Source organism: Panthera tigris, chromosome E3 (assembly GCF_018350195.1).
Source record: "Panthera tigris isolate Pti1 chromosome E3, P.tigris_Pti1_mat1.1, whole genome shotgun sequence".
NCBI lineage: Eukaryota > Metazoa > Chordata > Mammalia > Carnivora > Felidae > Panthera > Panthera tigris.
The window spans coordinates 28,760,615-28,787,596 of record NC_056675.1 but is presented as its reverse complement, the minus strand read 5'-3'; the positions used below and the strand labels follow the sequence as shown (position 1 = coordinate 28,787,596).

The following is a 26,982-nucleotide window of genomic DNA, read 5'->3' as shown; positions in this document are numbered from 1 at the left end:
TGGTGGAGTCTGCGGTGAGCCAGAAAATAGAAGCTTCTTCCCAGGGGCGGCTGCCACTGTGCTCCCACCCCATGACATATGGGCCCAGCATTAGCGGACCTTTCTGTTCTTCATCAGAAGCCAGAAATCCTCTTGCTGAACATGAACTCTCCTAAATTTAAAATTCCAATGATCAGATAAAAAATTTAGAAAACGTTTTGTGGGTCTAGGGAGACGTGTGTCTAGAACTGGAGCCGGTGTAGCCTGGGGTGCATGGTTAAAAAAAAAAACAAAAAACCCAACAACGAGAAATTGGATATGTTGCCCCAGCTCCTCTGCTGATTCACAGAGGCTGTTATCAGGCTGCTTAATAGGAAATAACAGTAGGCAGCTCCTAGAGCTCCGTGTGGGCTAGTTAGCCGCTGTGCTTAAAGTGCTTTGCATACGCGTGACCTCACTGAATTCTTAGCACTGGCCCAGGTGCCGTCCCCATTTGATGGATGAGGAGACTGAGGCCCTGAGGAAAGTAGCTCGCCTCAAGTCATATGGGCGGTAAATAGCAGAGCTGAGATTCAGACTCAGGCCAGCTGGCTACAGAGCTCACACTCCCTGTTCCTGCCGTATCCCTAGGCTCGTCCCCTGAGATGAAGAGACTGGTGAGATTTCCAGAATGCCCATCTAGAGCAGTGTTTTCCACACTTTAGTATGCACATGACTCAGCGGGGCATCTCATTCAAATGCACCTGAGATTGAGTGGGTCTGGGCAGGACCCGAGACCCTGCGCCCTGACCAGCACCCCAGTGATCCTGGTGCCTCTGGTCCCCGGCTCCTGCTTGGAGGAGAGAGGCTCTGGAGAGTTAAGACCCTTCCAGATGTGGTTTGCTTAGATGCTATTCATGTTCATTAACTGTATGGAATTCGTAGAATTTCAAGAAGACTTGTTTGGATTTTGATTTAAAAGAGTGACGTGTAAAGGTGAACAGTTAATACAGTCATTGTGAGGCTGCAAAAGGTCGGTCATCCCATAGACTCCTCGCGGGTTAGTTAACTTTTGAGTGAAATGGGCAGCATCCAGGATCAGAGCGTGGGGATTAGCCTCCCTGCCCCCTCACCAGGGTTCCACATGTAGGGACATGAGTGGACCGACTTAGACTGGGGATTGCTCTTATATGTGCTCCCTTTGCACACCCAGGTCTGGATGACTCCACGGGTGGGACCCCCCTCACGCCCGCAGCCCGGATATCGGCCCTCAACATTGTGGGAGACCTGCTGCGGAAAGTAGGGGTAAGACCGCCACCTCCCCGGGTTTGGTGTGGTTCCTTGCCTATGTTTCAGGATGCCTGAGAGGGGCGACTTTACCGGTTCCTTTCCCCTGTAACAGAGCGTCCCCTAGCTTCCCCTAGCGTCATGCGAGCTCCTGTGGGCCTTGTTGACAAACACCCAGAGCTCTGACCCCATCAGCCCTTTGACCTCTGTGCATATATTTCTTCCCCTGTCATTTTTCCTTGGAATTCAGGAAATTTGGCTGGTGTCTGTGATGTTTTTCTTAATTTAAGAAAACTGAGAAACATTTGAAAGTTCTTTTCTTTTTAAATGAGGGAGTCAAAGACAACATCTCAAAAGGGCTAGAGCAAAGAACTCGACTTGAGGTTTTACCTTCACTACAGGGAAAGATTTTTTGTGTGTGCTTAAGAAATAACACAGGTATTCTGTGTAGCTGTTGCTTGTGTTTTTTAAAATAATGCCTGGCGAATCACATGATTTAACTCCTGCCAGCCTGTCTTCAGCCAGAATGTATGTAGTCAGAGCTGCGCCTTCATAGAAGCTTGCGACTCTTTTCTCGTGTTTTTACTTTGAGATTTTGGTTTTCTGGTTTTCTGTAAACATGTTTCTCTTTAAATGTGTTGCACAGTTAGAGCATAGATAAGCCTGGGGCATCTCAACGCCCTCTTGGTTTTTATGGGGTCTCTTTCCAACAAGGCACAGTCCTCCCACACAAGCCACTCTGTGCACGTTTGATAAAGGTAAACAAAAGAGTAGATCATCCCGGAAGTTGATTTCACGTTTCCCATAGGCAGAACTGGATCATTGGCAGGGCTGGTGATTTTCCAGGAAGCTCCTAACTGTCTTAGGCCAGTGGCTCTAAAGGGCGGATGCACGCTGGGTTCCTTCAGGGCCCCACTCTTGGAACTCCCGCCCTACAACACAGTTCGAGAACCCCCGTTTGAGGTTATTGTCTGTGTACAGGCTCTGGGGAGAGGGGAGGTCTGCTCTTGAACCTGAAAGATGAAAGCACGTTTCTCTGCAGGCGCTGGAGTCCAAACTTGCATCCTGCCGGAACTTCGTGTACGATCAGTCCCCAAACCGAACAAGCGGCCCGGCCTCAGGGCGGGGGAGCAAACACAGAGATGGCGGTGGCGAGAGACAGCCAAGCAGCAGCGGCGTGCCTCTAGGTGACAAAGGGTCAGTACCTTTTTAGCTGTCCGCTCCTGGGGGGAGCCTCTCACCCCTGACCGATAGCCATTTTGTAGAAGTTGGAGGGTCAGGTCAATGAACCTTAACCCTCCACCCCCTTGGGACGCAGTGAGGTGGTGTCTTCCAGTGAAGGTTAAGGGCAAATGGCCAGGAAGAGGCTCGTTTTTATTACTCGAATCTGCAGCCCCAGCTCCTGGTCGTGCTGTGAGAATGTCCTGTATGAAACACTTGTTTGGGATTTGAGCTTCAAAAGCTTCTCTGTTTCCCCTAGAGGAGGATTTTTTTTCCTTAAAAAAGAAAAAAAAAAAAAATCTTTAGAACCTCAGGAAACAGGGACTCCATTCCAGCCAGACTAGATTCCAGTAACCTGATGGGAAAGCACAACTCGGACTCTGACAGCTTTGGGTATTTTCTTACTTGAGGAAAATCAGGACAGCTTCTGGATGGGTTGATTTCCTAAGCTGCGTCGCCATGTTCCTGGACCCCGAGCCAAGTAACTTGGGTAGGTGTGGGGCAGACAGATGATGGGGAACGAAGAGTCGTTTTCCACGGTGCGCACGTGACTTCCGACCCCGTCGAAGAGGGTGTTTTTAGTGGGTCTGGTGTGACTGGGCTTTTTGTGTGGCCTCGGGAATGTGCGAGCTCGATGGCCAGTGTCCTTTTCTTCGTTTCGCAGGAGAGAAAATTGACACCCAGGGAGACCCTGCTCCTGACTCTCTTTACTCTTAGAACTTTGTGGGCCCTGATGTTAGCCAGTCTGTGACAGCTGTAATGTCCGCCTAATTTGGTTTGCTCTGTCTGAAGGTTGGGAAAACGCCTGGAATTTGGGAAGCCGCCTTCAAATATTTCCTCACCGTCGCTGCCGTCAGCCCAGGGTGTAGTCAAGATGTTGCTTTAGGAAATCCACGGAAGCCGAAGCCCCTGGCGTGTCTGTGTGGGAGTCGTTGCTTTTCTTTCCCTCCTTAAACTAGGTTTTTGCTTTGTTTAAGTTAGTTTAAGAACTACGAGCAAACAGTCACACTAGCCACTGAGGCCATCGCCCATGGCCCCTGGTAGCTGTCCCCGTGAAATGTTGTCTCCTCCTCCCCAGCCTCCTTGCCAGTGCGTTGCAAATCGACAGGGACAAACCGGACCCTCTGGACAGGGCTCCGCGGTGTGGATGCTGAGGCCACCCCATCATTTTGAACTGACCTGAGTGTTGAAGGATTTGGGCATGTTTTTTTAATGACTGGAGATGCCTTAAAAATGGGATGTGAGCCCATCTCAGGCCCAGGCTATCTTCCATAAGAAAATCTCCGTGCTCTGTGGCACCAGAAGGGTCTGTGTACTGAAATTGTGTCTAAGAGAGAAGAGTAGGATAGGCACGTGCCTTTTTTTAAAAAACACACTATGGTGTAGTTTACCTCTGGGACTCACTCTGCCTCTCACTGAGGCGTTGGGAGCTGTGCTTGTGTTTCAGAGGCGATCTTGTGTGGACAAGGGCAATGGAAACATCTGTATCTTCTTTAGATCGTTCCCGATAGTTGGGTTTCCTGGGACTTGTGCCCTGGCCCTGGGGGAGGCCTCCCCTGACGGTCATTGGGGTGGCGTGGCCTTATGAGTACAGCCCCTAAGAACAGAACTTCATTCAAAGCCATGATAAAATAACCATGGTGGCCTCCACATAGGATTGAACCACAGGATTGTTGTTGGAAGCTTCCTTGTGAAAGAAGACAAACGGGATTTTCACGTGGACGGAGTATGTGCTCAGCCCTGCCCGTCGTGAACGGCTGGCTCACACTTTTGGAGGCAAGTTAAAAAGAACACGTGAATTTGGGAGCATGCGCACAGCTTAACCACCCTTTGTTACTAAGTTATTTTTCCAAGAGAATAGCAGAAATATCCTTGAGTTGAAAATAGAACTTTTCAAGTGCTTTTGAAATTCAACAGAGAATGAATCTCTGGTGCCCAGTTCATTACCATGGGAACATTCTAACCTGTATGGGGAAAAGACGGACTTCTATTTTTTTAAAACAACAATAAAATCCAGAGAAACTCATTTTCCACGTGGTGGTGGTGGTGGTGGTGGTGGTGGTGGTGGTGGTGGTGGGTAAATGCTGCTTTGTGCCTTGATGTTTGCTCGAACGGTGGCAAAAAGTTTGTTTTTGAACCAAGTAATCAAATACGAAGAAACTCTACTTGAAAAAAATTCCTCTTCACGTCAGCTTCTTAGAAGTGTATTTAGGATATGTTTGTGTATTGTTGAGGGTAGGTTCACGTTTGGCTATTGGCTTGAGTTCTTCCGTTGCCATATCTCTTCTCAAATCTATTTGACCTCTACCGAATCAGTGGGTGGAATCAATTTGTGTGGAATAGAACTTCTGCAAGGAGAGGACACACGGCCTGGTTTTGCATGGCCCCCGTAGTAACGATGGTTTTGATGTTTTTAAAGGGGAAAACAAAAATGGAAAGATGAACACGTGACAGAGACCACACGTAGCCTAAAATATTGACTCTCGGCCTTTACAGAAAAAGTTTGTTTAAAAAAAGTTTGGGGTGCCTGGGTGGCTCAGGGGGTTGAGCGTCTGACTCTTGATTTCAGCTCAGGTCGTGATCCCAGAGTTAATGGGATCAACTCCAGCATCAGGCTCTGCATTGAGTGAGGAGCCTGCTTGGAATTCTCTCTCGCTCCCCCCACCCCCCGCCTCTGCACCTCCCCTGCTCAAGCACTAATGTTCCCTCACTCTCGCTCTCAAAGAAAAAAAAAAAGTTTGTCGATCCCTGCTGGATGAAGTCTTATGTTTTTGAAATTCAAGGATATCTTGGGGCGCGTGGGTGGCTCAGTCGGTTGAATGTCCAACTTCGGCTCAGGTCATGATCTTGCGGTTCATGAGTTCGAGCCCCACGTCGGGCTCTGTGCTGACAGCTCGGAGCCTGGAGCCTGCTTCGGATTCTGTGTCTCCCTGCCCTTCCCCTGCTCTTGCTCTGTGTCTCTCAAAAATAAACATTTAAAAAAGTTTTTTTTTAATTCAAGGATATCCTATATCCTTCACAGTATGTACGTATGAGTTTTGATTGATAAGGATGTTCTTCATGGTCAAGTTCCTACTTCCTGGGCCTGGAGCTGCCTGCCTCTGCTTGGAGAAGTCCTCTCACACAGACTCATGTGACATCTGTGCTTGCTTGCTTGCTGTTGGGTTGTTTTTTTTTTTTTTTTGGCCAGCTGTGGGATCTCAGATAATTTATCTCCCCTCCCCAGGCCTCAGATTCCCCATTTATGAACGCTGGCTTCCCAGGGTCATCGTAAGGATTAAGCAAGAACACACCCCATTCTTTCACTCCGTACAAAACAACAGAAGAGCCGACTGCACTCCAGTGATTTATAACCTTTTATTAGTGAAGGTGTCCTTAAGTACAATCGGGGTGCATATAAAACAGTGTAACATTCTTGCTCTCATCCCGCTGGAGCAGCGTCTCCTCTTGAATTCATGTGACTACCGAAGGCACTTCGTCTCGGTGAACTGTGTGCATCTGACGTGCGGTAACCAAGAGGGGAAAGAACTCAAACAGGGCCCCACTCGAGACGTTGGAAGGGTAGACAGGCTAGGGAATGTCTTGGGAGCGGGAGGCAGTGGCACCCATTTTGGTGACTTTCTCCCCGTTTCACGTAAACTAAGTTGCCAGTGATCAGTTACTGTGGTTCTATTTTCCTAAAAACTCAAGGTTTCTGCACAATTCACGGATGGGGGGAGCGGGGGTGTCTGTGTCGCTTCTTGGGTTTTTCTCATTTGGTACAACATTCAAAACTCCATCGATACCCTGGACGCAGGGTGGTGTTTTTTATATTCGTTGTGAGGGGTGTCTGTGACATTTGGAATTTGAAAATGGATTTAGTGCTAAGCAGAGTCCACTGGGTTTGGTTTTGTTCTGTTTTCAGCAAGTTGTTTATTCACTGGCTTTGGTTCCATTGAAGTCTGCATCGCGAGCGTCCATTTCCTCATCAGATCCATCGGCGTTTTCAATAACTCGACGTCCTCCAGACCTTCTAGAGGGAACAAAGGAGGGCTCGTTTCCTCGCCTGTGGGTTTTAAAAGAATACACGTTTCTTTAGTACAGAAACCCCCCTCTTGAGATTGGAAGAGGCTTTTAAAGGGACAGAAAACAAACACAGACAAACTGAAATGAAATGAAAATATTCAGGTTAAAGTCAAGGGCTGACCTATCTCAAGCTGTGGTAACGTTTAATCAGCTGGAACGGGAGGAAAGTAGATTTTTCAAAGCAAGAGAATCAGCTTTAAAAAAAAAAAAAAGGTGCGGGTGCCTGGGTGGCTCAGTGAGTTGAGCCTCTGACTCTTGATATCTGTTCAGGTCATGATCCCGGGTAGTGGATCGAGCCCCACATCAGGCCCCACACTGAATGTGGAATCTGCTTAAGATTTTCTCCCTCTCTCTCTCTCTCCAACCCACCCCCACCCCCACCCCACACCTCTCTCAAAAAAAAAAAAAAAAATTGGGCTTGGTCATCTGATGGCCCACAGGATTCTCTTCTGTGGTCTTTATTTGGAAAAGAAAAAAACGAATCAAGTGGGGGCTGACACATCCCCATGGGTTTATTCATACCCTGTGGAGCAGGTGTGAAGGAGAACGTGTTCTCATTTTGTACCCCCTTGCCTTCAGAAGGGAACAAAGGGGAGGGTTTTAGGTTCTCAACCGGAAGAAGGTGGAAATGAGCATCAAAGGCAGCATTGAGGGAAAGAGGTCACTGTGCGGGTGCCAGAGGTGTGCACTCTGGTTAAAGCAACGCAGGGTCCCCTGCTTGTTTGAGAGCAGAATTCTCGGTGTGAGTTCTCCCAGGACAGAGATCTTGTCTGATTTTTCCTCACCACACAGGCACCGTGCATGGCCTATAATAGGTGCCCAATGAATATTTGTTAGAAAAGTAAGCTAGACATGTTAATCTAAGGTGTATTTTAGCTTTAGCTGGTAGGATACCCCTTTCTCTGTGTGCTTATGGCTCCCATCTCTGGAGTGCCGGATGCCCTGAGTTCCTGCCAGGGTGTGCCTAGGTCACCTGCAGTGTGGCTTTGGTTAGGAGGGCAGGCAGGTGGCAGGAGAAGTCAGATAACCAGCACTCAACGTCCTCTCCAGGAAAGAAATGTTTGCTGTGTTTTCTGCAACAACAAATAATCCTATTTGGCTCTGGTGATCTGGCCCTGTTTGACCTGAATCAGAAGACAGGTCTTAACTCATTTTAGGATGCCTAAAAGGAATGCAGAATTTTTGTCATAAAAAATGACCCGCTTGGGGCGCCTGGGTGGCTCAGTCGGTTGAGCGTCCGGCTTCGGCTGAGGTCATCATCTCATGGTTTGTGAGTTCGAGCCCCGCGTCGGGCTCTGTGCTGACAGCTCAGAGCCTGGAGCCTGTTTCAGATTCTGTGTCTCCTTCTCTCTCTGCTCCTCCCCTGCTCGTGCTCTGTCTCTCTCTCTCTCAAAAATAAATAAACATTAAAAAAAATTAAAAAAAAAAAATGACCTGCTTCACCACACAGAGGCTGGACTTTTGAAAGCTATGAGGGAGAGTCCATCCCAGTTAGAGATTCTTTAGTCCAAAGAGACAACTCAGAGAGGTAAGATTGGAGGCAAAAGGAAGGCCCAGAACATCCTGAACACTGAGAAGGGGAGTCCCAACGTGAGCCTTCTGGGGTCTGAGGGTGGGAGAAACCCGGGCTGGGAAAACCCGCCTAGGTTCAGAGAATGGTACTTTCTGAGGGGCCACGATCAGGGATGAATAAAGTTGTAGCCGCTCCCAGCTCAAGACTCAGGCCAGCTTCACTCACGTCAGAGGGAAGCTCAGAAGCACCCTGTGCCCTTGGAACTAACTTTCCATCACCCTCTCTAGAAGTGACCTTTTAAAAAGTCTAGCACTGTGCTTTCCAAGAACGTGGGTCTGAAAGCAGGGTCTCTGAGGACAGGACAGAAAGGAGAGTAGCTTCCACGCGTCTCTCCCGCTTCTAATCCTCCTGGTTCAAAACTCGGTGGGACAGCCTGGGGTTGGGAAACTGTCTCCCCTACCCTTCCAGGCTCCCGGCACTCTTGGCCTCCCGAGACAGTATGGATTTGCAAGCTACAAGAGCTGAGGTGTAAATGTGTTCCTTTGATCTAAGACGTAAATCATGTCCCGGGTCACTGTTAGCCCCCTGCTCCGCCACCTGTCCTGTGAGCCTGTCTTCCGGTTCAGGTACGCTTCCTGAAGGAACTGGCTTCAAATCCAAGGCCGAGGTGGGCACTGGCTACATCAGTCACAGGAAGTAAGGGACCCCTTCTAAAGATTTTCTTCAAGTGTCTGATCCTGGAGGGTCTGGCTTCTATTCACAGACTCCGAGAACTTCCCCGAGGCACTAGTGGCATGGTGGGATCCAGCACCAGAGCAGAAGCACTGATTTGCAAGGACTCACTTTCCCATCGACTAGTGGGTCCCACCGTCCAGCCTGAGCTGGCAGGAGCGCTGCTCAGAAAGCCGTGTTCTAGAGGCCGGGCACTCTTCCTAGAGCTCCTGCCAGTCCCTCATCCAGCTTTAAGTATTTGGGTAGCGACAGCTACTTCTCCAGAAGAGAAGAGGGACACAAGCCAGGGCCTGCTTGGTCTCTCAAGGAAGATGAGAGGAAAACCAGGCCCTGGTTGCCTAACGTCACGTGTGAAAAAGCTGGTCGAGGCCTCTTAACTCTGTCATGTGAAGGGCCCTGTGTCCTTCCTCGAGTCTCGGGTGTCCTGTCCATTCCCCGCTGTGTATACGGGCTCGCAAGACCCCTGGAAAAGGCTCTGTCTGGACCATGCTTGGCTGTGCAGTGGCCAGCACGTGTCCTAGTGTGTGGAAAGTGCCGTTATCAGCTAGGCCTTGCTCAAGGCTCACGTGGCCCCAGCGACTGTAGAATGCGCAGTGAGAGCCCATTTCTTTCGCAGACATGCGTATGAAAGCCCGGCCGTGGGGACAACCAGAGGCCGGGCTGTGGTTCCCATGAACCTGTGCTCGTGAATTGTTATTTGTGGACCAGATTTGAGGCCCTTCTCCACGAAAGGGCCCAGACTGTAGAAGTGTCATACCCGCTCAGTGCAGCGTCTTAACCAGACGGAGGAGGACAGCAAAGCCAAGTGTCCTACTGCCAAGTGTGAGAGGCCCACTTATGCAGGTACCAACAATCCGAGTGACACACACGCAGCCTCTTAAGCGCTCGTCAACACACGGTGACGAGGACACATTTGGTGCCGTGTCAGATGCCCAAGCAGAAGGAGGGAAGGAAGACGGGTCAAGAGATTAAGTCTTGTTGTACTGATCTTGGCTATGACAAAGAGAGTTTTGAACTGAGACATCCAGGCCTTCAGATTTTGCAGGAATCCCATGGAGGTTCGTGAGGGCCAAAAAAGGGTGTCGGAGGGACTGGGAGGGCGGGAGGGCAGAACGGAAGTGGAAACCAAGTGCAACACACATGAGCCGCGAAGCTGGAGGCATGGTACCTGGTGAGTCATTGCGGAGTTTCCTGGGGAAGGGGGCCTCTGAAACAGAGAGAGAGAGTCTCTGGTGGTTATCCTCCGCCAACGAGAGGGAGTCCTCTAAGTGCGTTTTTAATCATCAAAGGCATTCCCTTCGATGAAATGATCAAAGGCACTTCTAAGTCAACCTGGCAGAGAAGCACGGGTCACCAAGAACTCTGAGGCCGGCACGCGTAAGCTGTTGGTTCAGCTAAGAAGCTCACGTCTGCTGGTGTGGCAGAGGCCGGCCCCAGCTCTTTAACAGGCGCTCACGTTGAGGTTTACCTGGTCGGCACGACTATGAAACTCGCTTTGCATTTCCTTGTTCACTGAGAGCTGGCCAGGCTTGCTAACCTCACTCACGGCTCTAGTGCTGGACTTGAGGTTTTGCACGTGGGACACAGAGGAGGCAGGAAGGTGTGACCGCTCTTGACCCTGCCTTAGGGTATGCTCGTACTGGGAGTGTCAGAAATAGTCTGTTCCATACCGGCCTGTAGGCCCTCAGGAGGGTCAGCTGTTGGGGGGCAGAACCCACAAGGTACGTTGAACATGTGCTAAGAGAATCAGGGGTCCTGACCACAGGGAGCAGTGAGAGCCAGAGCGGCTGACTGCTTCCCCACCCCCCGGCCTGGCACCGAGGAGGGCAGGGTTCGGTCACCAGCCAAGCAAATTCTGGAGGGGAGAGGGGGGGACAGCTCCATGTGAGAACAGCTGTCTTGCTGACCATTGTCCTAGGGGTTGCTCCCAAACCCCTGGTGGACCTGAGAGGTTACATCTTGTTTCTGTTTCACTGGGGGGACCTACAGGTCCTCCCCAGCCTCGTGTGATCTGGGGTCTCCTTCCCGAAGCCCTGTACCCCACGCCAGCCATCCTCCGCCTTCTGAAAGGGGTTTGGACTGTCCCCTCGTCACCTGCCTGCAGTGATGCTCAGAGTCTGGAGTTGATAATGGCAGGTGGTTTCAGATGGTTCCTGGGCATGCCCCTGGATAACTCGATCGCACAGTGAGAAAAGTGCTCCCTTTCCCACTCTTTTTAAAATACATCTCATTATGTCAGGGAGGGTCTATCCGGTGCTAACGTCATCTTCTGTCAGTCCCTTGTCAACTGAGAAAGAGGCCTTCTGGTCCTAGTCATCAACTTGTAGTCAGAATAGGTAGAATCCATTATTGTTTTGTTCTCACTGTATTTTAATTTTGTTTGCGACCTGTTGCTGCTGGTGATGCTGGTTTAACAATACAGGGATGGTAAATTTTATTTGCAAATAGATGTGTTTATGATTAGACCAGTTAATTTCAAAGACACCGTGAAGTCAACGATGGTGCAGGTAGTAAAAGGCTAAGGCAAAATGGCCAAGGTGGTATGAGAATGAGTTTAGGGAAACATCAGCTCTGACTCCGTGATTGAAGGTTTGTGCCCAGCACTATCCCAGACACTGGGGACGAATAAGCAGACAGAACCTCTGTGCTCATGGGGCCAGAGTGAAAGCTGCCAATGAGATAAGTAAATAAACAGCAGGTTACATGGTGACAGATCAGTAAGAGAACTGCAGGGGGTGAGGTTGGAAGTTGTAGACAGGTTAACGTGGGTGTGTAAATGCCTGAAGGAAAGGAAGGAGGGATCCAGCTATGCCGAGAGCTGGGGGAAGAGCCTTCCAGACAGCGGGAACCACCCGTGCCAAGGCCCCAGGCAGCATGTGTAGAGGCAGAGGGCTCATTTAGGAGGCGGTGGATGGAGATCACGTAGGGCCTGGTGGAACCGACCATCATAAAGGTGTTGCTTTCATTCTGAATGAGGTGGAAGCCATTGGATGGTTCCAAGCAAAGGGGGGTTGTGACTTGTATCTATTTAAACAGGATCCCTCTGGCTGCCATGTTGAGAACAGACTATAAAGACGGAGTATAAACACAAGTGAAACACAAGCTGTGAAAGTTACTAGATGGTAGGAGAGGGTAGCTTGGATGAGGATGGCAAGAAACATTTGTTTCTTGGATTGTGGATGTACAGTGTTTTTTTAATTTTTTTTTAAGTTTTTATTTTTTACAGAGAGCATGAGCCGGGGAGGGACAGAGAGAGGGAGACACAGAATCCGAAGCAGGTTCCAGGCTCTGAGCTGTCAGCACAGAGCCTGATGCGGAGCTCGAAATCATGAACCATGAGATCATGACCGGGGCTGAAGTCAGACGCTCAACTGACTGAGCCACCCAGGTGCCCGGATGTACAGTGTTTCTAAGGGGAAGTTGATCAGATTCCATGGCAGATAGGATGTTATATATAAGGGAGATGGAAAAAGAAAGTAAGAGCACAGATTAGTGGACTGGGTCAACAGCAGCCTTATCAGTCCAGTTGGTGAGCTGGCAGAGACCGTGAGGGAAGCTGACTTGGGCGTGAAGGGGTTCAGCTCAAGGTGTAAGCTGCCTGTGAGGCATTGAGGGGAAAGGGCAAGCAGGTCTGGGGTTCTAGGAAGAAGTCTGGGCCAGGAAGCCACACGCTGTGGGTGGAACTCAAAAGGCACCAGGCTGGGTGAGGTCACCTAGGAGTGAGCAGAAAAGGAGATGAAGAGAGAACCAAGATGGCGCCCTGGGGCAGGCCAATGGCAGGCGGGCTTTGAGATGAGGTACCAGCAGAGGAGACAAGGAAAGACACCCAGAGGGGAGGAACAAACCCCGGTGTGGGTCGAGGAAGCTGCAGCTCAGTCGGGGAGGACTGAGGACTGACCATTAAGGTTTCGTGGTAAAGGGTAGCAGGGGGCGTGGGGCTCAGAGGCTTTCTCAGCTCCTGGAATGACTTTGTTGACGTGAAAATGGTGAAAAGGAGAAGGGTGAGAATTTCTGGAGCGACGTCCTTGAGGGAACAAGAGAGGTAGGTGTACCTTAGTTGGTGCTAGATAGTTCAGCCCGGGAACGGAGTAGAAGAAATGGACACAGCTGGGGGGAGGTGGGTTGACGGGAACATGAGAGCTTGTAAGGATGGGTGGGGATGGTGAGACTGGGGAGACAGTGAAAACCAGATGTCCAAGAGAGTGGAAGGGGGAGGGAAGTCAGGCCCAGGCAGCACCGAGTGAGGTCAGCTCCTTGTGGTGACAGACAAGGCCCAGCACGAACTGGCAGTGTGCCTGTTGGCTTTTCCCTGAGCAGAAGGTGGGAAGTCTGGTTTAACTCACCAAGTGCATACCTCAAAGCAGGGGGGGTCTGGGGTGTTGAGGGTGTGTGTGAGGCGGACCGACCACCGAGCCTGGGCTTGATGGGCAAGTTAGAGCTAGTGCTAAGGCCCATAGGGTGGCAGGATCGCAGAGGAGACAAGACCAAGGACCCAAGCAAGAGACTGGATCACCCCCCTGGAGGGATGTGGGTGAGTGTGACAGGAAGCTTCGGGGCCCATGCCTTCTGGGAACCAGTGGAGGTGGGAAGGAGGCCCGAGGAGCAGGGGTGTCGCCTATCCAGCTTCAGGCCCAGAGGGACAGGGGCGTGGGAGAGAAAACAGCCCTGGTTAGGGCAGCGGTTCGAGACCCCCGGGCGACCGCACCCCCCACCCGGGGAACTGAGCAACGGCTGGAGACATTTGCGGTTGTCACAATCCAGAGCGGGCCATGCCCCATCCTGCAAACACAGGCCAGCTCCTGTGAGGCAGGATGATCGGCCCCAAACAGCAGCAGGGATGGGAGACCCTGATTAGACCAAAGTGGTCAAGAGAAAGCCCAGAAAAGAGGTTCTGGAGAGAAGGGACCCGCACGGGCAATGCAGCAGTGAGGACAAGGATTGAGGAGACAGGGGTGTGCCTCCCTCTCCTTCTCCTCGCCCAAGGGTGGGCTGGGAAGGGACGCGCATCATTAAAGAAACCACACGAGGGGGCGTTCGGGTGGCTCCGTCAGGTAAGTGTCAGACTTGCGATTTTGGCTCAGGCCATGAGCTCATGATTTGTGAGATCGAGCCCCATATTGGGCTCTGTGCTGACAGCGCGGTGCCTGCTTGGGATGCTCTCTCCCCTTCGAACAGAGGGTCCGCTGCTCCAAGGCAGGGCCCTGGTGGATCCGGGGCCTGTTCATGTGCCTGGCACACAGTGGTGCCACGTGAGTGCTGGTGAGCGGGGAGAACCTGGAAAGGAACAGGGGGCGGCGGGGGTGGGGTGGGGTGGGGGTGTCCTCTGCATCAGGAAAGAAACTCCCTGTGGCACCCGAGGCCCGTGAGCCTCACCTGAGCTTGCTCTTGAGCGCGTTCACCTCGCGGCCCATGGCCTCGTTGCTCTCCGTGGCTTCATCCAGCTCCCGCTGCAGCTTCCTGCGGTTGGCATTGATGCGCTGGGACTCCTCCTCCGCCTCCTCCAGCTGCCTCTTGAGTTGCTTGACCTTGGCGTTTCCTTTCTCTGCCTGTCAGGGAGAGGCCCGGGGGTGAGCAGGGGGCGCCGTGGGGTCCCTGCGGGGCTGGGAGAGGCCGGCGGCCCGGGTTACCTGCTCCTTGTACTGCTCCGCCATCTTGCGCTCGTCCTCCACCTGCAGCAGGACCTCCTTCAGCTTCTTGTCCTTCTGCTTCAGCGACTTGGTGGCCGCCTGCTTCTCTCTGCATACGGGGGGAGGAGGGGGGCGAAGCGGGGATGGGCTCCCTTGCACCTGGCACGTAGACCCGACCAGCCTCTCCCCCACTGTGAGCGCTTTCCCTGAGGGGCCCCAAATCAGGGCTCACCCCCCAAATCAGACGAACAGTACTCGGCCTTAAAAAGGAACGCAGCACTTGTGTCTGCTACCACATGGGCGAGCCTCGAAGACACAGGGAGGGAGGCCAGTCACAGAAGGGCACACACTGTGGGATTCCACTTACATGAAACATCCACAAGAGACAAGAGAGACAGAAAGCAGATCTGTGGTTGCAGAGGGCTGGGGGAGGTCAGGGTGATGGCCAGGGGGGTACAGGGTGTCCTACTGAGGTGTTGAACCTGTCCCACGCTGGACGGTACAGAGGGTGCAGCTATCCACAACTATACTAAAGGGCCATTGAGCTGTACACGTGAAAAGGCTGAATTTTTGTATGGTCTGTGAGTTGGCAAGGAAGCCACTACCAAAAAAAAAAAAAGTGGGTCAGAATCCTCGTAGTCTGATGGTCACAGATGGGCCGTGATCTTATTTTCCCTTTATAACGAGAAGCCTGACCATATTGGCACGTGCTGAATGGGGTTGCTGATCTGCACTTTCCTGGGTGGCCGTGAACACGACATCCCGTGAACACAGGCCAGGCATAGCCACTGTGCTCGCGAGAAGGCTAGCGGACCTCACGGAGGACCCCTGCCACTCAGGGCCGTTTGGGACGGGCCTTCTCGGGGCCAGGCCTGCCTCGCTCCCGTGTTCACACGCGGTTCTCCACACACAGCTGCGGCGTGGGGACCACTGGGCTCATTCCCCAGCCAGGACAGATGTCCAGAGAGCCTGAGCCCCGACGGCCGTGTACTCCTGGCCAGCAGGCCGCTCTTTGGAGCCCGCGCCCCGCGTACCTGGCCTCCTGCTCCACCTGCTCCTCCAGCTGCGCGATCTTGGCCTCCAGGGCCGCAATGGTGGACTTGAACTTGGACCTGACGGCCCCCTCCATCTCTTGCAGCTTGCTTCGGAGCTCCTTGTTCTGCCGCTCGAGCTGCTGCCTTGCGCTCTCGTTCTTCTGGGCCGCGCTGCGCTCCGTGGCCAGTTCGTTGTTGAGCTGCTCGGCCTGCGGAGGGCAGTGAAAGTCAGGGGGTGGAGGGCACGGGAGTGGGGGGGCGGGTCCACTGAGAGGACCCACTACGCCTGTGGCCTCCAGCCTTGGTGGGCTTCGACGTGGGTCTCTGGGGCGGGGGCACCCAGGAGCCCTCCCCACCTCCTCCAGCCACCAGTTCCTTCCTGGGCCTCCTTTAAGGTGCAGCACAAAAGGCAGCGTCCTGGGGCCACCCAGGCTCCCTGTCTCCAGGTCACAAGGCGGGGCCCCAGCACCTGTTGCCGAGCTGGTGCTTAGCAACGTCACTGAGTGCTCACTGGTGTAAGGCCGGGGCCAGAGGCTGGGGCGACAGCAAGAAGGAGACCCCCCAGGCCCTTTCTCCAGGCCCACGTTGTCTGCCGGAGGGAGCCAGACATACGCTGGCCGCCTGATGAGATGGCGACGGGGGGCCGCGTGCCCACGCGGGGAGGGAGAGGGTGCAGGGAGCAGATGCGCTCGACCCCTGCTCCCGTCTCCCCGCTCTCCACCCCAACCCCGAGCTTGCGGTGCAGCAGTGCGGGGCGTGTGACAGGGTGCGGCCTGGCCCTGCTCCGCCCCCACCTGCTGCGTGGCCTTCCGCACGCGATCACTCATGGCCTCCATGTTGCCTTGCTCCTCCTCCAGCTCCTCTTCCAGCTGTGCGATCCGGGCCTCCAGGCGGCGCTTCTCGTCCTGAAGTGTGTTCCTAAGGGAAATGCAGGCGGGTCTGGGGCTCCAGCCTCCCTCTGGCTTAGGAAATAGCCTCTGTGTGGAGGAGTGAGGTGATGCCTTGGAGTCGCCCTCCTTTGTAAAAGGAAACTGAGGCCCGGCGAGGCTCAGACACTTGTCCAAAGTCACACATCTGGGAAGTAGGGAGCCGGGACTCTATCCTGTCGGTATCGGCAAAGCCGGGCCTGGAGGAAAGACGAGCTCTCTCCTCTTGGATGTCCCCCCCCGCCGCCCCGTGCCCCCTCCCCACCATGCTGTTCTTTCAGAACGAATGAAACTGGCTACATGCCCCAAGGGGGTCAAGACCCTTGTGAGAAGCTGGGCTGGACACTGTCATTTTCAGGAGTCTCTTCCATGAGCTGCCCCTCTGTCCTCATCTGAGCCTGGGACCCCCTTCTCCCGATGCGGCCCCCTACCTTCCTGAGACGCTGCTGGTCAGCTCCTCCGCCAGTTCCTCCTTCTCCAAGTCGGCCTGTTTGCGAGCCCTCTCAGCCGCGGCCAGATCCTGGACAGCACGGGGGAGGGGAGGGGGGGAACCGCTGATCTGCCGGGCAAGGGCTGAACCCCAGCGAGAAGCCACCTGCTCCAGACCCCAGCAGTTTCTACGGCCACGGCCACCCTGGAAAGCGGCTGAGCCGCCTCTGAGCTCAGGGGAGGCCCTGCATGTCCCGGACAGGAGAAAATCCCACGTCTGCCCCTGTCGTCACTCCAGGGGCCCGCCCCTGTGGAGTGCTGGACGAGGGAAAGAGGTGCGTGGGTGCCACGGGCTCTGCCCACAGTACCCCCCCGCCCCAAGGCCCACATCGAGAAGGCTCTACCTCCTGTAGCTGCATGAGGTCGGCTTCTAAGCTCTTGGCTTTCTTCTCATTCTCTTTGGCGGTGGCAAAGATCTCGTCTCTGGAGGCACGGGCATCTTCCAGCTCTCTCTGGAAGTCCTTCATCTGGGCCTGCGTGAGTCAACAGGAGGGACAAGCCAAGAGATCCTAACTCACCATCTTTCCACGCCAGCCCCGAGGAAGTTCAGATCAACCACAGAGAGGTCCCCGTGGCCCACCCACCCCACCTCACGGGGCCAGGTTGCCGTCGGGGGGCACCGTTCCGGAGGGGCTCAGCAGACCTAAACATGGCCATGTGGTCCGAGGGCCTTGGCCAAAGGCCTGGTGATCGTGCCTTACCCAGGGCGGGAAACGGCCCCCCGAGGCTGAACCACAGTGGAAAACCCCAGCTGAATATTCAGGCACCCGTGACAGGCCTGCGTCCTGCGGCTGTGGGCCCGGCTTCCCCTCCAGTGGGGAGCCACCCCCTGCCTCGGCCCGTGCCCCGCATCCCCCACCTGCAGTTTCCGAAGCTGCTTGATGGCTTCCTCCCGGCCCTTGATGGCCGAGTCGGCCTGCAGCTCCAGGTCCTTCAGGTCCCCTTCCAGCTTCTTCTTGGCCGCCGTTGCCAGGGCACGTTGCTTTCTCTCGTCTTCCAGTTCTGTCTCGTACTCGTGCAGCTGAGCGAGGAGGGGAGGGGGGCGCTGCTGGGCCGGGCCGTCCCTCGGAGGCCCTACCCCCACCGCGGCCGGCATTTGGAGAGCTTCCCGGGCGGGGAGGGGGGGGCACAGCTCCCCCACCCTGCCCCCCCCAGGAGGGGTCTGCTCGTCCCCAGGTTGCAGGCGGCTGAGAGAACCAGGTCTCTTTGGGTCCGGGCCCCGCTGCCTCCCCGCCCCGCATCCCCCCACCCGGACTACCTGCCTCTGGAGCTGCCGCCTCTTCTCTTCATTCTGCTCATCCCGAGCCTGGAGGTCCCGCTCAAACTGGCCCTTGAGGGCCTGCATGTTGACCTCCAGCCGCAGCTTGGCGTCCTCCGTGGCCTGCAGCTCGTCCTCCAGCTCCTCCAGCTGGGTCTTCATCTCCTCCATCTGGGTCTCCAGGGCCCGCTTGGACTTCTCCAGCTCGTGGACCTTTCGCGGGAGGGGAGACTTCATGAAGACGCTCAGGCAACCCGCGGGGACGGGCAGCTCTGTAAAGTCACACAGATGGCTTTCGCCCCCCCACCCCCCACCCCACCCCCCGCGGGATGCAGTGCCAAGAGTCAAGGCCAGAGTCTTCCTTGGGGACCCCCCCCCCCAGTGCTGTTTCCAACCAGTCCCCGTCTGCGTGACGGCCTTCAGTCCTGATGGTCCTGTCCCGTGGAAGAGGCTCAGGGTGCCCGCGTCCCGCCCCGTGGGTAATGCATAGTGGGGAGGGGGCTGGTGACCTGTGGACAGGCACAGACACGGGGGAGCCACTTACGTTCTTGCCCACGTCATCCTTGGAGCTGACCAGGCCCTCCATCTCGGCCTTGAGCATTTTGTTGGCTCTCTCAAGGTCCTCTTTGGCTTCCAGGGCCTCTTCGAGGGCTCGCGCCAGCGACAAGGCCTTGGTTTCCTTTTCCCTGGCTTCTGCCTCGGCTCTGTCCCTTTCATCCGCGTATTTGGAAGAGATGCTCTTCTCCTCGGCTAACAACTACAACACAACGGAAGCCCAGCCCCGGAGGTGAAGTTCGGCTTCCCTTTTTTTTTTTTTTTCTTTTTAAAATAACTTTATTCATTTTGAGAGACAGAGAAAGCATAAGCAGGGAGGGGCAGGGAGAGAGGCAGAGAGAGAATCTGAAGCAGGCTGCGCACCGTCAGCTCAGAGCCCGACGCGGAGCTCGAACCCACAAACCTAGAGATCATGACCTGAGCCACAACCGAGAGTCTGACGCTCAGCCGCTTAGCCCAATGAGCCACCCAGGCTCCCTTTCAATTTCAAATAAGCGCATGCAGCCTCCTGCCTGAATTTTTTTTCAGGGGCAGGTGGAAGTCCTTAAGGCATCTATGCAGATAGTTAATAAAGAGCTTCCTTCTGACTTCTAGTAGGTGGACCTTACAGCCAGCACCTGCTGAGTCTCTGTGCTTTGAAATCACTAATGCTGCCCTTACTGCCCATGCTGGTTCGAACATACTACTAGGTCACAGTGACATTTAATCCTGCCAGAAGCCACTAATTCTTTTTATCATGGCCACTCATCTCCAGCCCTCAAAAGCACTCTCTGAGCCAGAGTAGGGAAAGGGTGAGCGTGTGGACAGAGCGGCACATACTTAGCTCTGTGCTTGGAGAGGCAGTTCAAGGAACACTCCAGGCCGACGTTAATGTCATCCGCACAGACAGCGGCATAAGCGTATACAATGACACATCCAAAAACCAGGCTTTGAGAAGTGAGCGAAGACAGGTAAGTAATAGGGGCCCCCAAAACAGCAGTCAGCACAAAAGCCTACGTGACGTATGACAGGGAAATAAAAGAAGCGACCCCAGGCCCTCAAGCCAGTAATGGGGCAGCATAGTGGAAGCAGTGAAGACAGGCTGGCCGCCTGAGATGGAGAAGGACACAGCCAGCGTCACACCTGGAAGCCTGCTCCCCTGAGCCCAGGCGGGGAGGGGCAGTGAGCCCCCACACCTCTGGCATTGGCCTCCCAAAACAATCCCCAGATTGATTTCGAGGATCATCCCAAGTCACTTGCACACCAAATCAGCTTTGCTAAATCTGAGTAGCGTATTAAAAGTTGGCATTTTTTAAGGGTTTGGGCCACATGGGTGTATTATGCATTTACCAGAACTCCAGTGAGTGGATACTTGAGATTTGTGCATTTGCATGTATACACAAGAAGCAAAATTTTCTGTTAAAGAAGAACTCCAGTTAAGACACACAGTGCTGAAGTATAGAGGGGGAAATCTGTCATTTGCTTTGAAATGCATCCAATGACAGAGACAGTTCATCCGAATTTGGTAAAACATCAATGATCCAATCCACGTGGTGGGTATACAGGTGTTCACTCTTCGGTGCTTCAGCTTTGCTGTGTGCGTGAAATTCTTCATCATGAAATGTTGGGGGAAGTGGTATGGAAAGGTGGAACATTAAATTATGTGGAGTATTCAGGAGGCACTCGGTAAATACTTGTTAAGTGAAATAAATTTCCTTCCTTCTCAGGGCTAGAAACTAAGGCATCCCTGGGGTTGCAGGTGGCCCTGGTGGTAGGGATATCTGGAAGTCACGTCCAAGAGCCAGTGCTCTCCTCGCTCTGACCTAGGAGCCCCGATGCTTCATGGTCACCCAAGGCAAGCTAGCTTTCCTTGGGAGGATGGGTGGGAGACACATACATGGCAGGCACACCAGCTGCTTCAAAGACCCTCCCACCCCACCCTGTGTCCGTGAACAGAGCCGACGGCCCTCCAGCCCCTACCTGATCAAACTTCTTCTGCTTCTTCTCCAGGTTGGACACCAGTTGCCGCTGGTTGTCCAAATCGACGACCAGGTCGTCCAGCTCCTGCTGAAGCCTGTTCTTGGTCTTTTCCAGTTTGTCATAAGCAGCTGCCTTCTCTTCGTACTGCTGGGTGAGGCCTTCGATTTCCTTCTGGAACCGCTTCTTGCCCTCTTCCAAGGCCTCCACGGTGCTGGCAAAGTCCTGTAGCTTCTTCTTCGAATCGGAGAGCTAAAATGACAGTGTCCGGGTTGGGGTAAAAGGAGGGCCAATGAGCGAGTCCCATCCCTGACTCCACCCTGAGAAGAGACCACCTTCTCCTCCTGGAGGAAATTCAACAGCAGGGGCAGCCAGTGAGCCAAACAAAATGGCGCCAACGCTCAACCACAGCCTCCCCGAGCTCCTGAGCTACCCTTCAAGGCTTACACCTAGAAAGGCAAGGACACACGGCCAGCACCTGGATGTTCAGAGTTGAGATGTGGCGTTCCAGGTTCTGCTTGGCGTCTATCTCCTCGTCCAGCTGGTCCTGCAGGCTGTTCCTCTCGTCCTCCAGCTGGCGCAACTTGGTGGACACATTGAGTTTCTGCCGGGTTTCTTCTTGAAGCAGCTCCTACGAAATGCCATGTGGAAGTCTCAGGGAGCCACCCCCAGGAAGTCCACACCCCAGCTCCCTCTGAATCACGTGGCAGAATACCCACCTGGGTGTCCTGGAGCTGGGACCCAAGGGATGCCACATCCTTGGCCAGTTTTATGGCCTTCCCCTCAGCCTCGTTGAGCATCCCTGTGACACTCTCCACTTCATTCTGAGGGTGCCAAGAGACTGTGGTTAGAGCCCTCTAGAACAGGATCCTTAGGAAGTAAGAGAAGGTCTCTCGACTCACACGATAGGCCTCGTTGTATTCGCTGATTAAGAAATAGCCATGGGCTATGGGGCCTGATCATGGTAACCCCATGGCCCCCAAGGGAAGTGTAGCACCTATAAGTTGGGAAGCCTGGCTCTAAGAACCTCTTTGAGCCCCAGACTGTATTGGCTTGTTCCTGATCCTAGTAAATGGACCCTGAATCCTCGCCAAGGTTGGCAAAAATGAAGCAGCAGGTTAGAGAGTCTAGACAACTCGCCTGCTCCCTGAAGATGGAGGGGGGACGCAGATGGCACCTTTACTTCCAAGGGCCCTGTTCCCACCACTCTCTTCCTCACCTCTACTCTTTGCCCTTTCATTGACCTTCATGCCCCAACCAGAGATGCAGACACTAAAGGTAAGAAGCCCTCTACTGAGGTATCAGTCAACCGTCCATCCTCTCCCCCTTACGAGGAGAACGTAAATAATCTTGACTCTACGTCTCCAGGACACTGCCTGTGTTACGGTAGCGGAACCCCTGCTCTCAACGGCACGTGGAAAGAAATCCTACTTAATGCTCCCCCTGCCCCCTGGTCCCAGGCTGTAAGCACACCGATTTATCAAAAGTCTGCCTGGGTCCCATGAATGGACGTCAGGCCAAGTGTCTAAGTCAAAGCTAACTGAGACCAAAGACCGAGAGACCTTGTCACTGCTCAGGTTAAAACCCATCAATGACGACTTGTCGCACGGAATAAAGATGAATGTACATAGAATAGGGCCTCGAAGGCCCTGTGTCATCTGGCCACAACCTACCTCCCTCGTCCCATCTTGTACCATGTTTCCCCTGCCAGCTCAGCTTTCTAGCCTCACTTATGTGGTCTCTTCTGATTTCCCACTAACCACTGGGCCCTTGCACATGCTGTCCCCTCCGCCTGGTAGACTTCTACTTATCTCAGATGATACCTCCTTCTTCGGGAAGCCTTTCCCGACTCCTCCTCCCGCCGGCCAGACCCCGCCCCCCCAGCCCCCGCCCCAGTTACGTACAGTGTCATTTTACACTCACTCATGGAATTATAAACGCCTTTCCCTCCACTAGGTCAGAGTTCTATGGGGGCAGGGAATGTGTCTTTCTTGCTGATGTATCTCAGGGTCAAACATGGTGCATGGTCTACAGCAAATACTCATAGACTTGTTGAAGGAGCAGAAGAAGGCCTTTCGAGAGTGAATGGAGGAGGGAGAAGCCCTCCTCTCCTCGAGGGACCTTACAAGAGGGAACCAGCTTGCGCTGCAGCCAAAGACTTCAGTTAGCGGGGGAGAGCTTCGTCCCCCCAGGGCTGGCCCCAAGGGCCGCTGGCCATGCAGGCCGCTCACCTGCAGCTTGTGGACCTTGTCATTGAGCTCGGCCCGGGCCCGCTCCCCATCGCTGCACTTGGACTGCAGTTCCTGGAGCTGCACCTCCAGCTTCTTCTTCTTGTGCTCCACCTCCTGCTTCGCCTGGTTCAGGACCCGCAGCTCCCCGGCCAGGTCTGCGTTCTCCTTCTCCAGCGTCTGCTTGTTCTTGTCTAGGTTGGCCTTGGCCTGGCCGGGGAAGCACAGGGCAGGGAAGGCATTACAGCTGTGGCCAGGAAAGCGGGTTAAGAACCTAACTCCGTCACTGGTGGATCTTCCTCCTTCCCTTCCCCTCCGGTCAGGTAGGTGCAGGGACCCATGCTTGTCCCCTCTAGGGAGAAACGCAGCAGTGTGGGGGGCACACGGTCACGGTGAGACATTTTGCATTCTGTTCTGCTAAAGCTCAAAGGTTGCAAACCAGCATTCCACAAGCTACATCCAACCTGTCGTCATGTCCCGATAGACCTATTCTTTGTTGCCAACATTTAATAAAGAAAAAACTGCATTCCAGCGTCATTTTCAAAAAATGTTGTGGGGCGCCTGGGTGGCTCAGGTTAAGCTTCCAACTCTTGGTTTCTTTCGGCTAAGATCCTGATGTCATGGTTAGGGAGTTTGAGCCCCACATCTGGCTCTACGCTGACAGCTCAGAGCCTGCTGGGGATTCTCACTCTCTGTCTCTCTCAAAATAAATTTAAAAATGTTTAAAAATAAAAAATCTAGTGTTCTCCATCATGACGGGTGGTGGTTACACAAATGCATACGTTTGTCGAAATTAGTCGAACTATACAGTTAAAACTGATGAGTCTTACTGCACAGACCTCAATAATTCTGATTTTCAAAAAACAAGCTAGGGGCGTCTGGATGGCTCAGTCACTTAAGTGTCCAATTCTAGATTTCGGCTTGAGTCACGATCTCACAGTTCAGGGGATTGAGCCCCACCTTGGGCTCTGGGCTAATAGCACGGAGCCTGCTAGGGATGCTCTCTCTGCCCCTTCCTATCTCTATCTCTCCATCTCTAAACAAACAAAAAAACCCAAGCTAAACACAAACATCCTCAGTGGGGGAGAAGTGAGAGCTTTTCCCCTAAGATCGGGAACAAGAAGGGTCTCACTCTCACCACATTTACTCAGCATAGCACCGTAAGAGAAAATGTATGTTGTGTAGTGACAATTAGCAAATCTTATTTGTCCAAAGAAGTGACACAGTGTTCAACGTTAGTATTCAACTCCCACTTAACAAGAGTCCTTTTACTCACCTGGAAGGTGCGGGGGGTGCTCAGTCTTGCCCTGCACTTTTCAGACACTGGGCCTAAGACCCCCCCTGTAGGAGGGTGGAAGACGGGGCCCAGACATCTGCATTTTAACAAAGGCCCCAGATGAAATGAACTCGTGTCTGGAAAGCATTGGAACAGTATCAGGCACATAGTCAGTGCTACGTAAGGGACTGTTGCCACTGTTCTTTTGTACAGGAAAATTGGAGATTCTTCTAGAAGAGGCGGAAAGGTGCTCAGTAAACCCCCTCAGGGAAGAAGAGTGACCTTGGCTGCCGAGAGAAACCCAAACTGCCCACAATTTTTAGGTAATGCTGTGCCCATTTAGTCTAGCTTGGGGGGGCGGATATCTAGAAAGGGCAGGGATCAGGGGAGCCATAGTGCTGAGGGGGATGCAATCAGATCTTTAGGGACACCATCCAGATGTCGCAAGCTAAACAGCTCACCCCTGGGAAGGAAACACAAGGAAATTCTCCCAAGGGAGAAGAAGTTTTGGGTGTGAAGCATTCAGACTCGGGCTACTTAACTGCCTCGAATCCCACACACCCCAGATAGCCAAGCACGAGGGAAAAGAACGACTAGATCCAGTCATTTTCAAACTCTGCCGGAGAGCTAGCTGGTTTCCTCCAACTTACAGGGACATTAAGACGGAAAGAATGTTCTCCATCTTAAGTGACCCAGAAGTTGTTCTCAACTGTGGCTAAGCAACGGGGGCGGAGGGCAGGGTGTTGTAGACCCTGCCCCGGAGTGGGCAAGAGGTAGGCAGGCAGCTGCACTGCCTGGGTTCAAATCATGGCTTTGTCACTAGCTGTGTGACCTTGGGTGAGTCTCCTCACCTCTAGACACTTTTTTTTTTAATGTTTATTTTTGAGAGCGAAAGAGAGAGCATGAGTGGAGGAGGGGCAGAGAGAGAGGGAGACACAGAATCCGAAGCAGGCTCCAGACTCCGAGCTGTCAGCACAGTGCCTGACGTGGGGCTTGAACCCACGAACCATGAAATCACGACCTGAGCTAAAGTTGGATGCTCAACCGACTGAGCCACCCAGGCGCCCCCGCCTCTAGACACTCTTGACCTCAGTTCCTTCGTGTGTAAAATGGGCTCAAGAGTACCTACGTCATAGGTGGATGTGAGGATTAACGGATACGTGCATGGCGCGCCCTGAAAAAATGCTGGCTGCCACCACAGTCATGAGGCTCTTGTGTGGTGTGTGATTCGTCTCAGCACAGACCCTGATACGTGGTTATGTGAAGCTGTCGGCATGATGCTGTCTCACACACACACACACACACACACACACACACACACACACACACACACACGAATCACCACTTACCCTCTTGAACTGCTCCAACTGCTCGGTGAGTTCCTCCACTGCCTGCGTGTGCTTCTGTCTCATCTCCTGGACCTGCGCCTCGTGGGACCGGGTCTCCTCGTCCAGGGCCTTCTTCAGCACCGTCACCTCTTGTTCCCTCTTGGCCCTGGGCAGGAAGAACACCGTGGATGGCAGTCGGCCGGAAACCGGGGCTCACCTCCGACAGTGCCGTGCAAAGCAACAAGAGCTCTCCGGGGACCCAGAGCTGAAGTCCCCATCATCAGCCCTCCCTGGCTGTGTGACCTCGGCTGAGTCCCCTAACCTCTCTGGACCGGGCATTTCCTCAGCTGCAAAGTAAAGAGCATGTCACCTGCCCAGAAACTCTCAAGGCCAGCACAAAAATACACCTCAAGGCCAGCAAATAAATACACAGAATACTCAAAATCGTGTTGAAAAAACATCTGTGAATTACAAAATGTTCCTCCAATATTAATATTAGCTCTTACTTATTGAGCTTACTTATTATATGCCAGGCCTTGACCTAAGTTCTTTTTTTTTTAATGTTTATTTTTGAGAGAGACAGGAAGCACAAGGGGGCGGGGGACAGAGAGAGAGGGAGATAGAGAATCCGAAGCAGGCTCCAGGCTCCAAGCTGTCAGCACAGAGCCTGACATGGGGCTGGAACTCACAAATGGCAAGATTGTGACCTGAGCGGAAGTCAGATGCTCAACCAACTGAGCCATCCGGGTGCCCTGCCCTAAGTTCTTTATAGACATCATCTCGTATAATCTTCAGAGTGACCCTTAGAGGGAGATACATTAATTTTTCCAGTTTACAGAGGAGAAATCTAAGGCTAAGAGATTCTTAGCCCATGTTGGTACATCCACTGTGTCACAGAGCCAGAATCTGAACCCAAATGATCTGGCTTTGAGCTCGTGCATTTGAAGACTACACCAAGGGCTTTTCTGTGTCATTGGCCAGGTGGGAAGGGGGCAGAAAACTGCTGACTTCTGGGCCCAGGTGACAGGTGTGGCACAAAACCTGAAGTGCAGGACATCAACCTCAGAGTTAGCACAGCACCTGATAAAGGATGCACTCAAAATCCATTTGCATGTTTGTTGAATGAATAAGTGACCTACTTTCATTGAACTCAGCATTCATTATCCAACAAGTGATCTGTTTCTGTTCTGGGTCTTTTGGTTTCTTTGTTTTGGGGTGTTTTTTTTGTTGTTGTTGTTGGTGTCTGTTAGCCCGTAGCAAATCTTAAGGACAGATCCAACAAATGTTATTTTAAAAATGTATCACAGGGGTGCCTGGGTGGCTCAGTTGGTTGAGCTTCGGACTCTTGATTTTGGCTCAGGTCATGATCTCCCAGCTCGTGAGTACGAGACCTGCGTCGAGCTCCACACTCACAGTGCAGAGCCTGCTTGGGATTCTCTCTCTCTCTCTCTCTCTCTGTCTCTCTCTCTCTCTCTCTCTGCGCCCCTCCCCTGCTCTCGCACTCTCTCTCAAAATAAATAAACAAAAAA

The 26,982-nt window shown here is 53.2% G+C and overlaps 2 protein-coding genes across 9 annotated transcripts in view; one reads left to right on the top strand and one right to left on the bottom strand.

Moving 5' to 3' along the window:
- Nucleotides 1-20,399, top strand: part of NDE1 (nudE neurodevelopment protein 1) — a 42,547-nt gene extending 22,148 nt beyond the window's left edge. The window contains exons 7-10 of one of the 5 annotated variants that reach the window (XM_042972379.1): nucleotides 1,172-1,263; nucleotides 2,288-2,442; nucleotides 2,877-2,956; nucleotides 3,259-3,420. In XM_042972379.1, coding sequence (XP_042828313.1) covers nucleotides 1,172-1,263; nucleotides 2,288-2,442; nucleotides 2,877-2,956; nucleotides 3,259-3,335 — 404 coding nt within the window. In that variant the 3' untranslated portion in view covers nucleotides 3,336-3,420. The other 4 variants (XM_042972380.1, XM_042972383.1, XM_042972381.1 and 1 more) reach the window with 4 other exon arrangements.
- Nucleotides 5,810-26,982, bottom strand: part of MYH11 (myosin heavy chain 11) — a 123,778-nt gene continuing 102,605 nt past the window's right edge. For 2 of the 4 annotated variants that reach the window (XM_042972377.1, XM_042972378.1), the window contains 16 exons: nucleotides 25,475-25,619; nucleotides 22,853-23,059; nucleotides 21,341-21,445; nucleotides 21,100-21,252; nucleotides 20,625-20,873; nucleotides 18,655-18,867; nucleotides 18,111-18,323; nucleotides 17,712-17,873; nucleotides 17,197-17,325; nucleotides 16,795-16,883; nucleotides 16,232-16,355; nucleotides 15,438-15,646; nucleotides 14,404-14,512; nucleotides 14,150-14,322; nucleotides 9,945-9,983; nucleotides 6,426-6,511 (listed from right to left, as the gene is read on the bottom strand). In XM_042972377.1, the coding sequence (XP_042828311.1) occupies nucleotides 9,953-9,983; nucleotides 14,150-14,322; nucleotides 14,404-14,512; nucleotides 15,438-15,646; nucleotides 16,232-16,355; nucleotides 16,795-16,883; nucleotides 17,197-17,325; nucleotides 17,712-17,873; nucleotides 18,111-18,323; nucleotides 18,655-18,867; nucleotides 20,625-20,873; nucleotides 21,100-21,252; nucleotides 21,341-21,445; nucleotides 22,853-23,059; nucleotides 25,475-25,619 (2,311 nt within the window). In that variant the 3' untranslated portion in view covers nucleotides 6,426-6,511; nucleotides 9,945-9,952. Of the gene's footprint in view, nucleotides 6,512-9,944; nucleotides 9,984-14,149; nucleotides 14,323-14,403; nucleotides 14,513-15,437; nucleotides 15,647-16,231; nucleotides 16,356-16,794; nucleotides 16,884-17,196; nucleotides 17,326-17,711; nucleotides 17,874-18,110; nucleotides 18,324-18,654; nucleotides 18,868-20,624; nucleotides 20,874-21,099; nucleotides 21,253-21,340; nucleotides 21,446-22,852; nucleotides 23,060-25,474; nucleotides 25,620-26,982 lie in introns of all 4 variants that reach the window. The other 2 variants (XM_042972375.1, XM_042972376.1) reach the window with 1 other exon arrangement.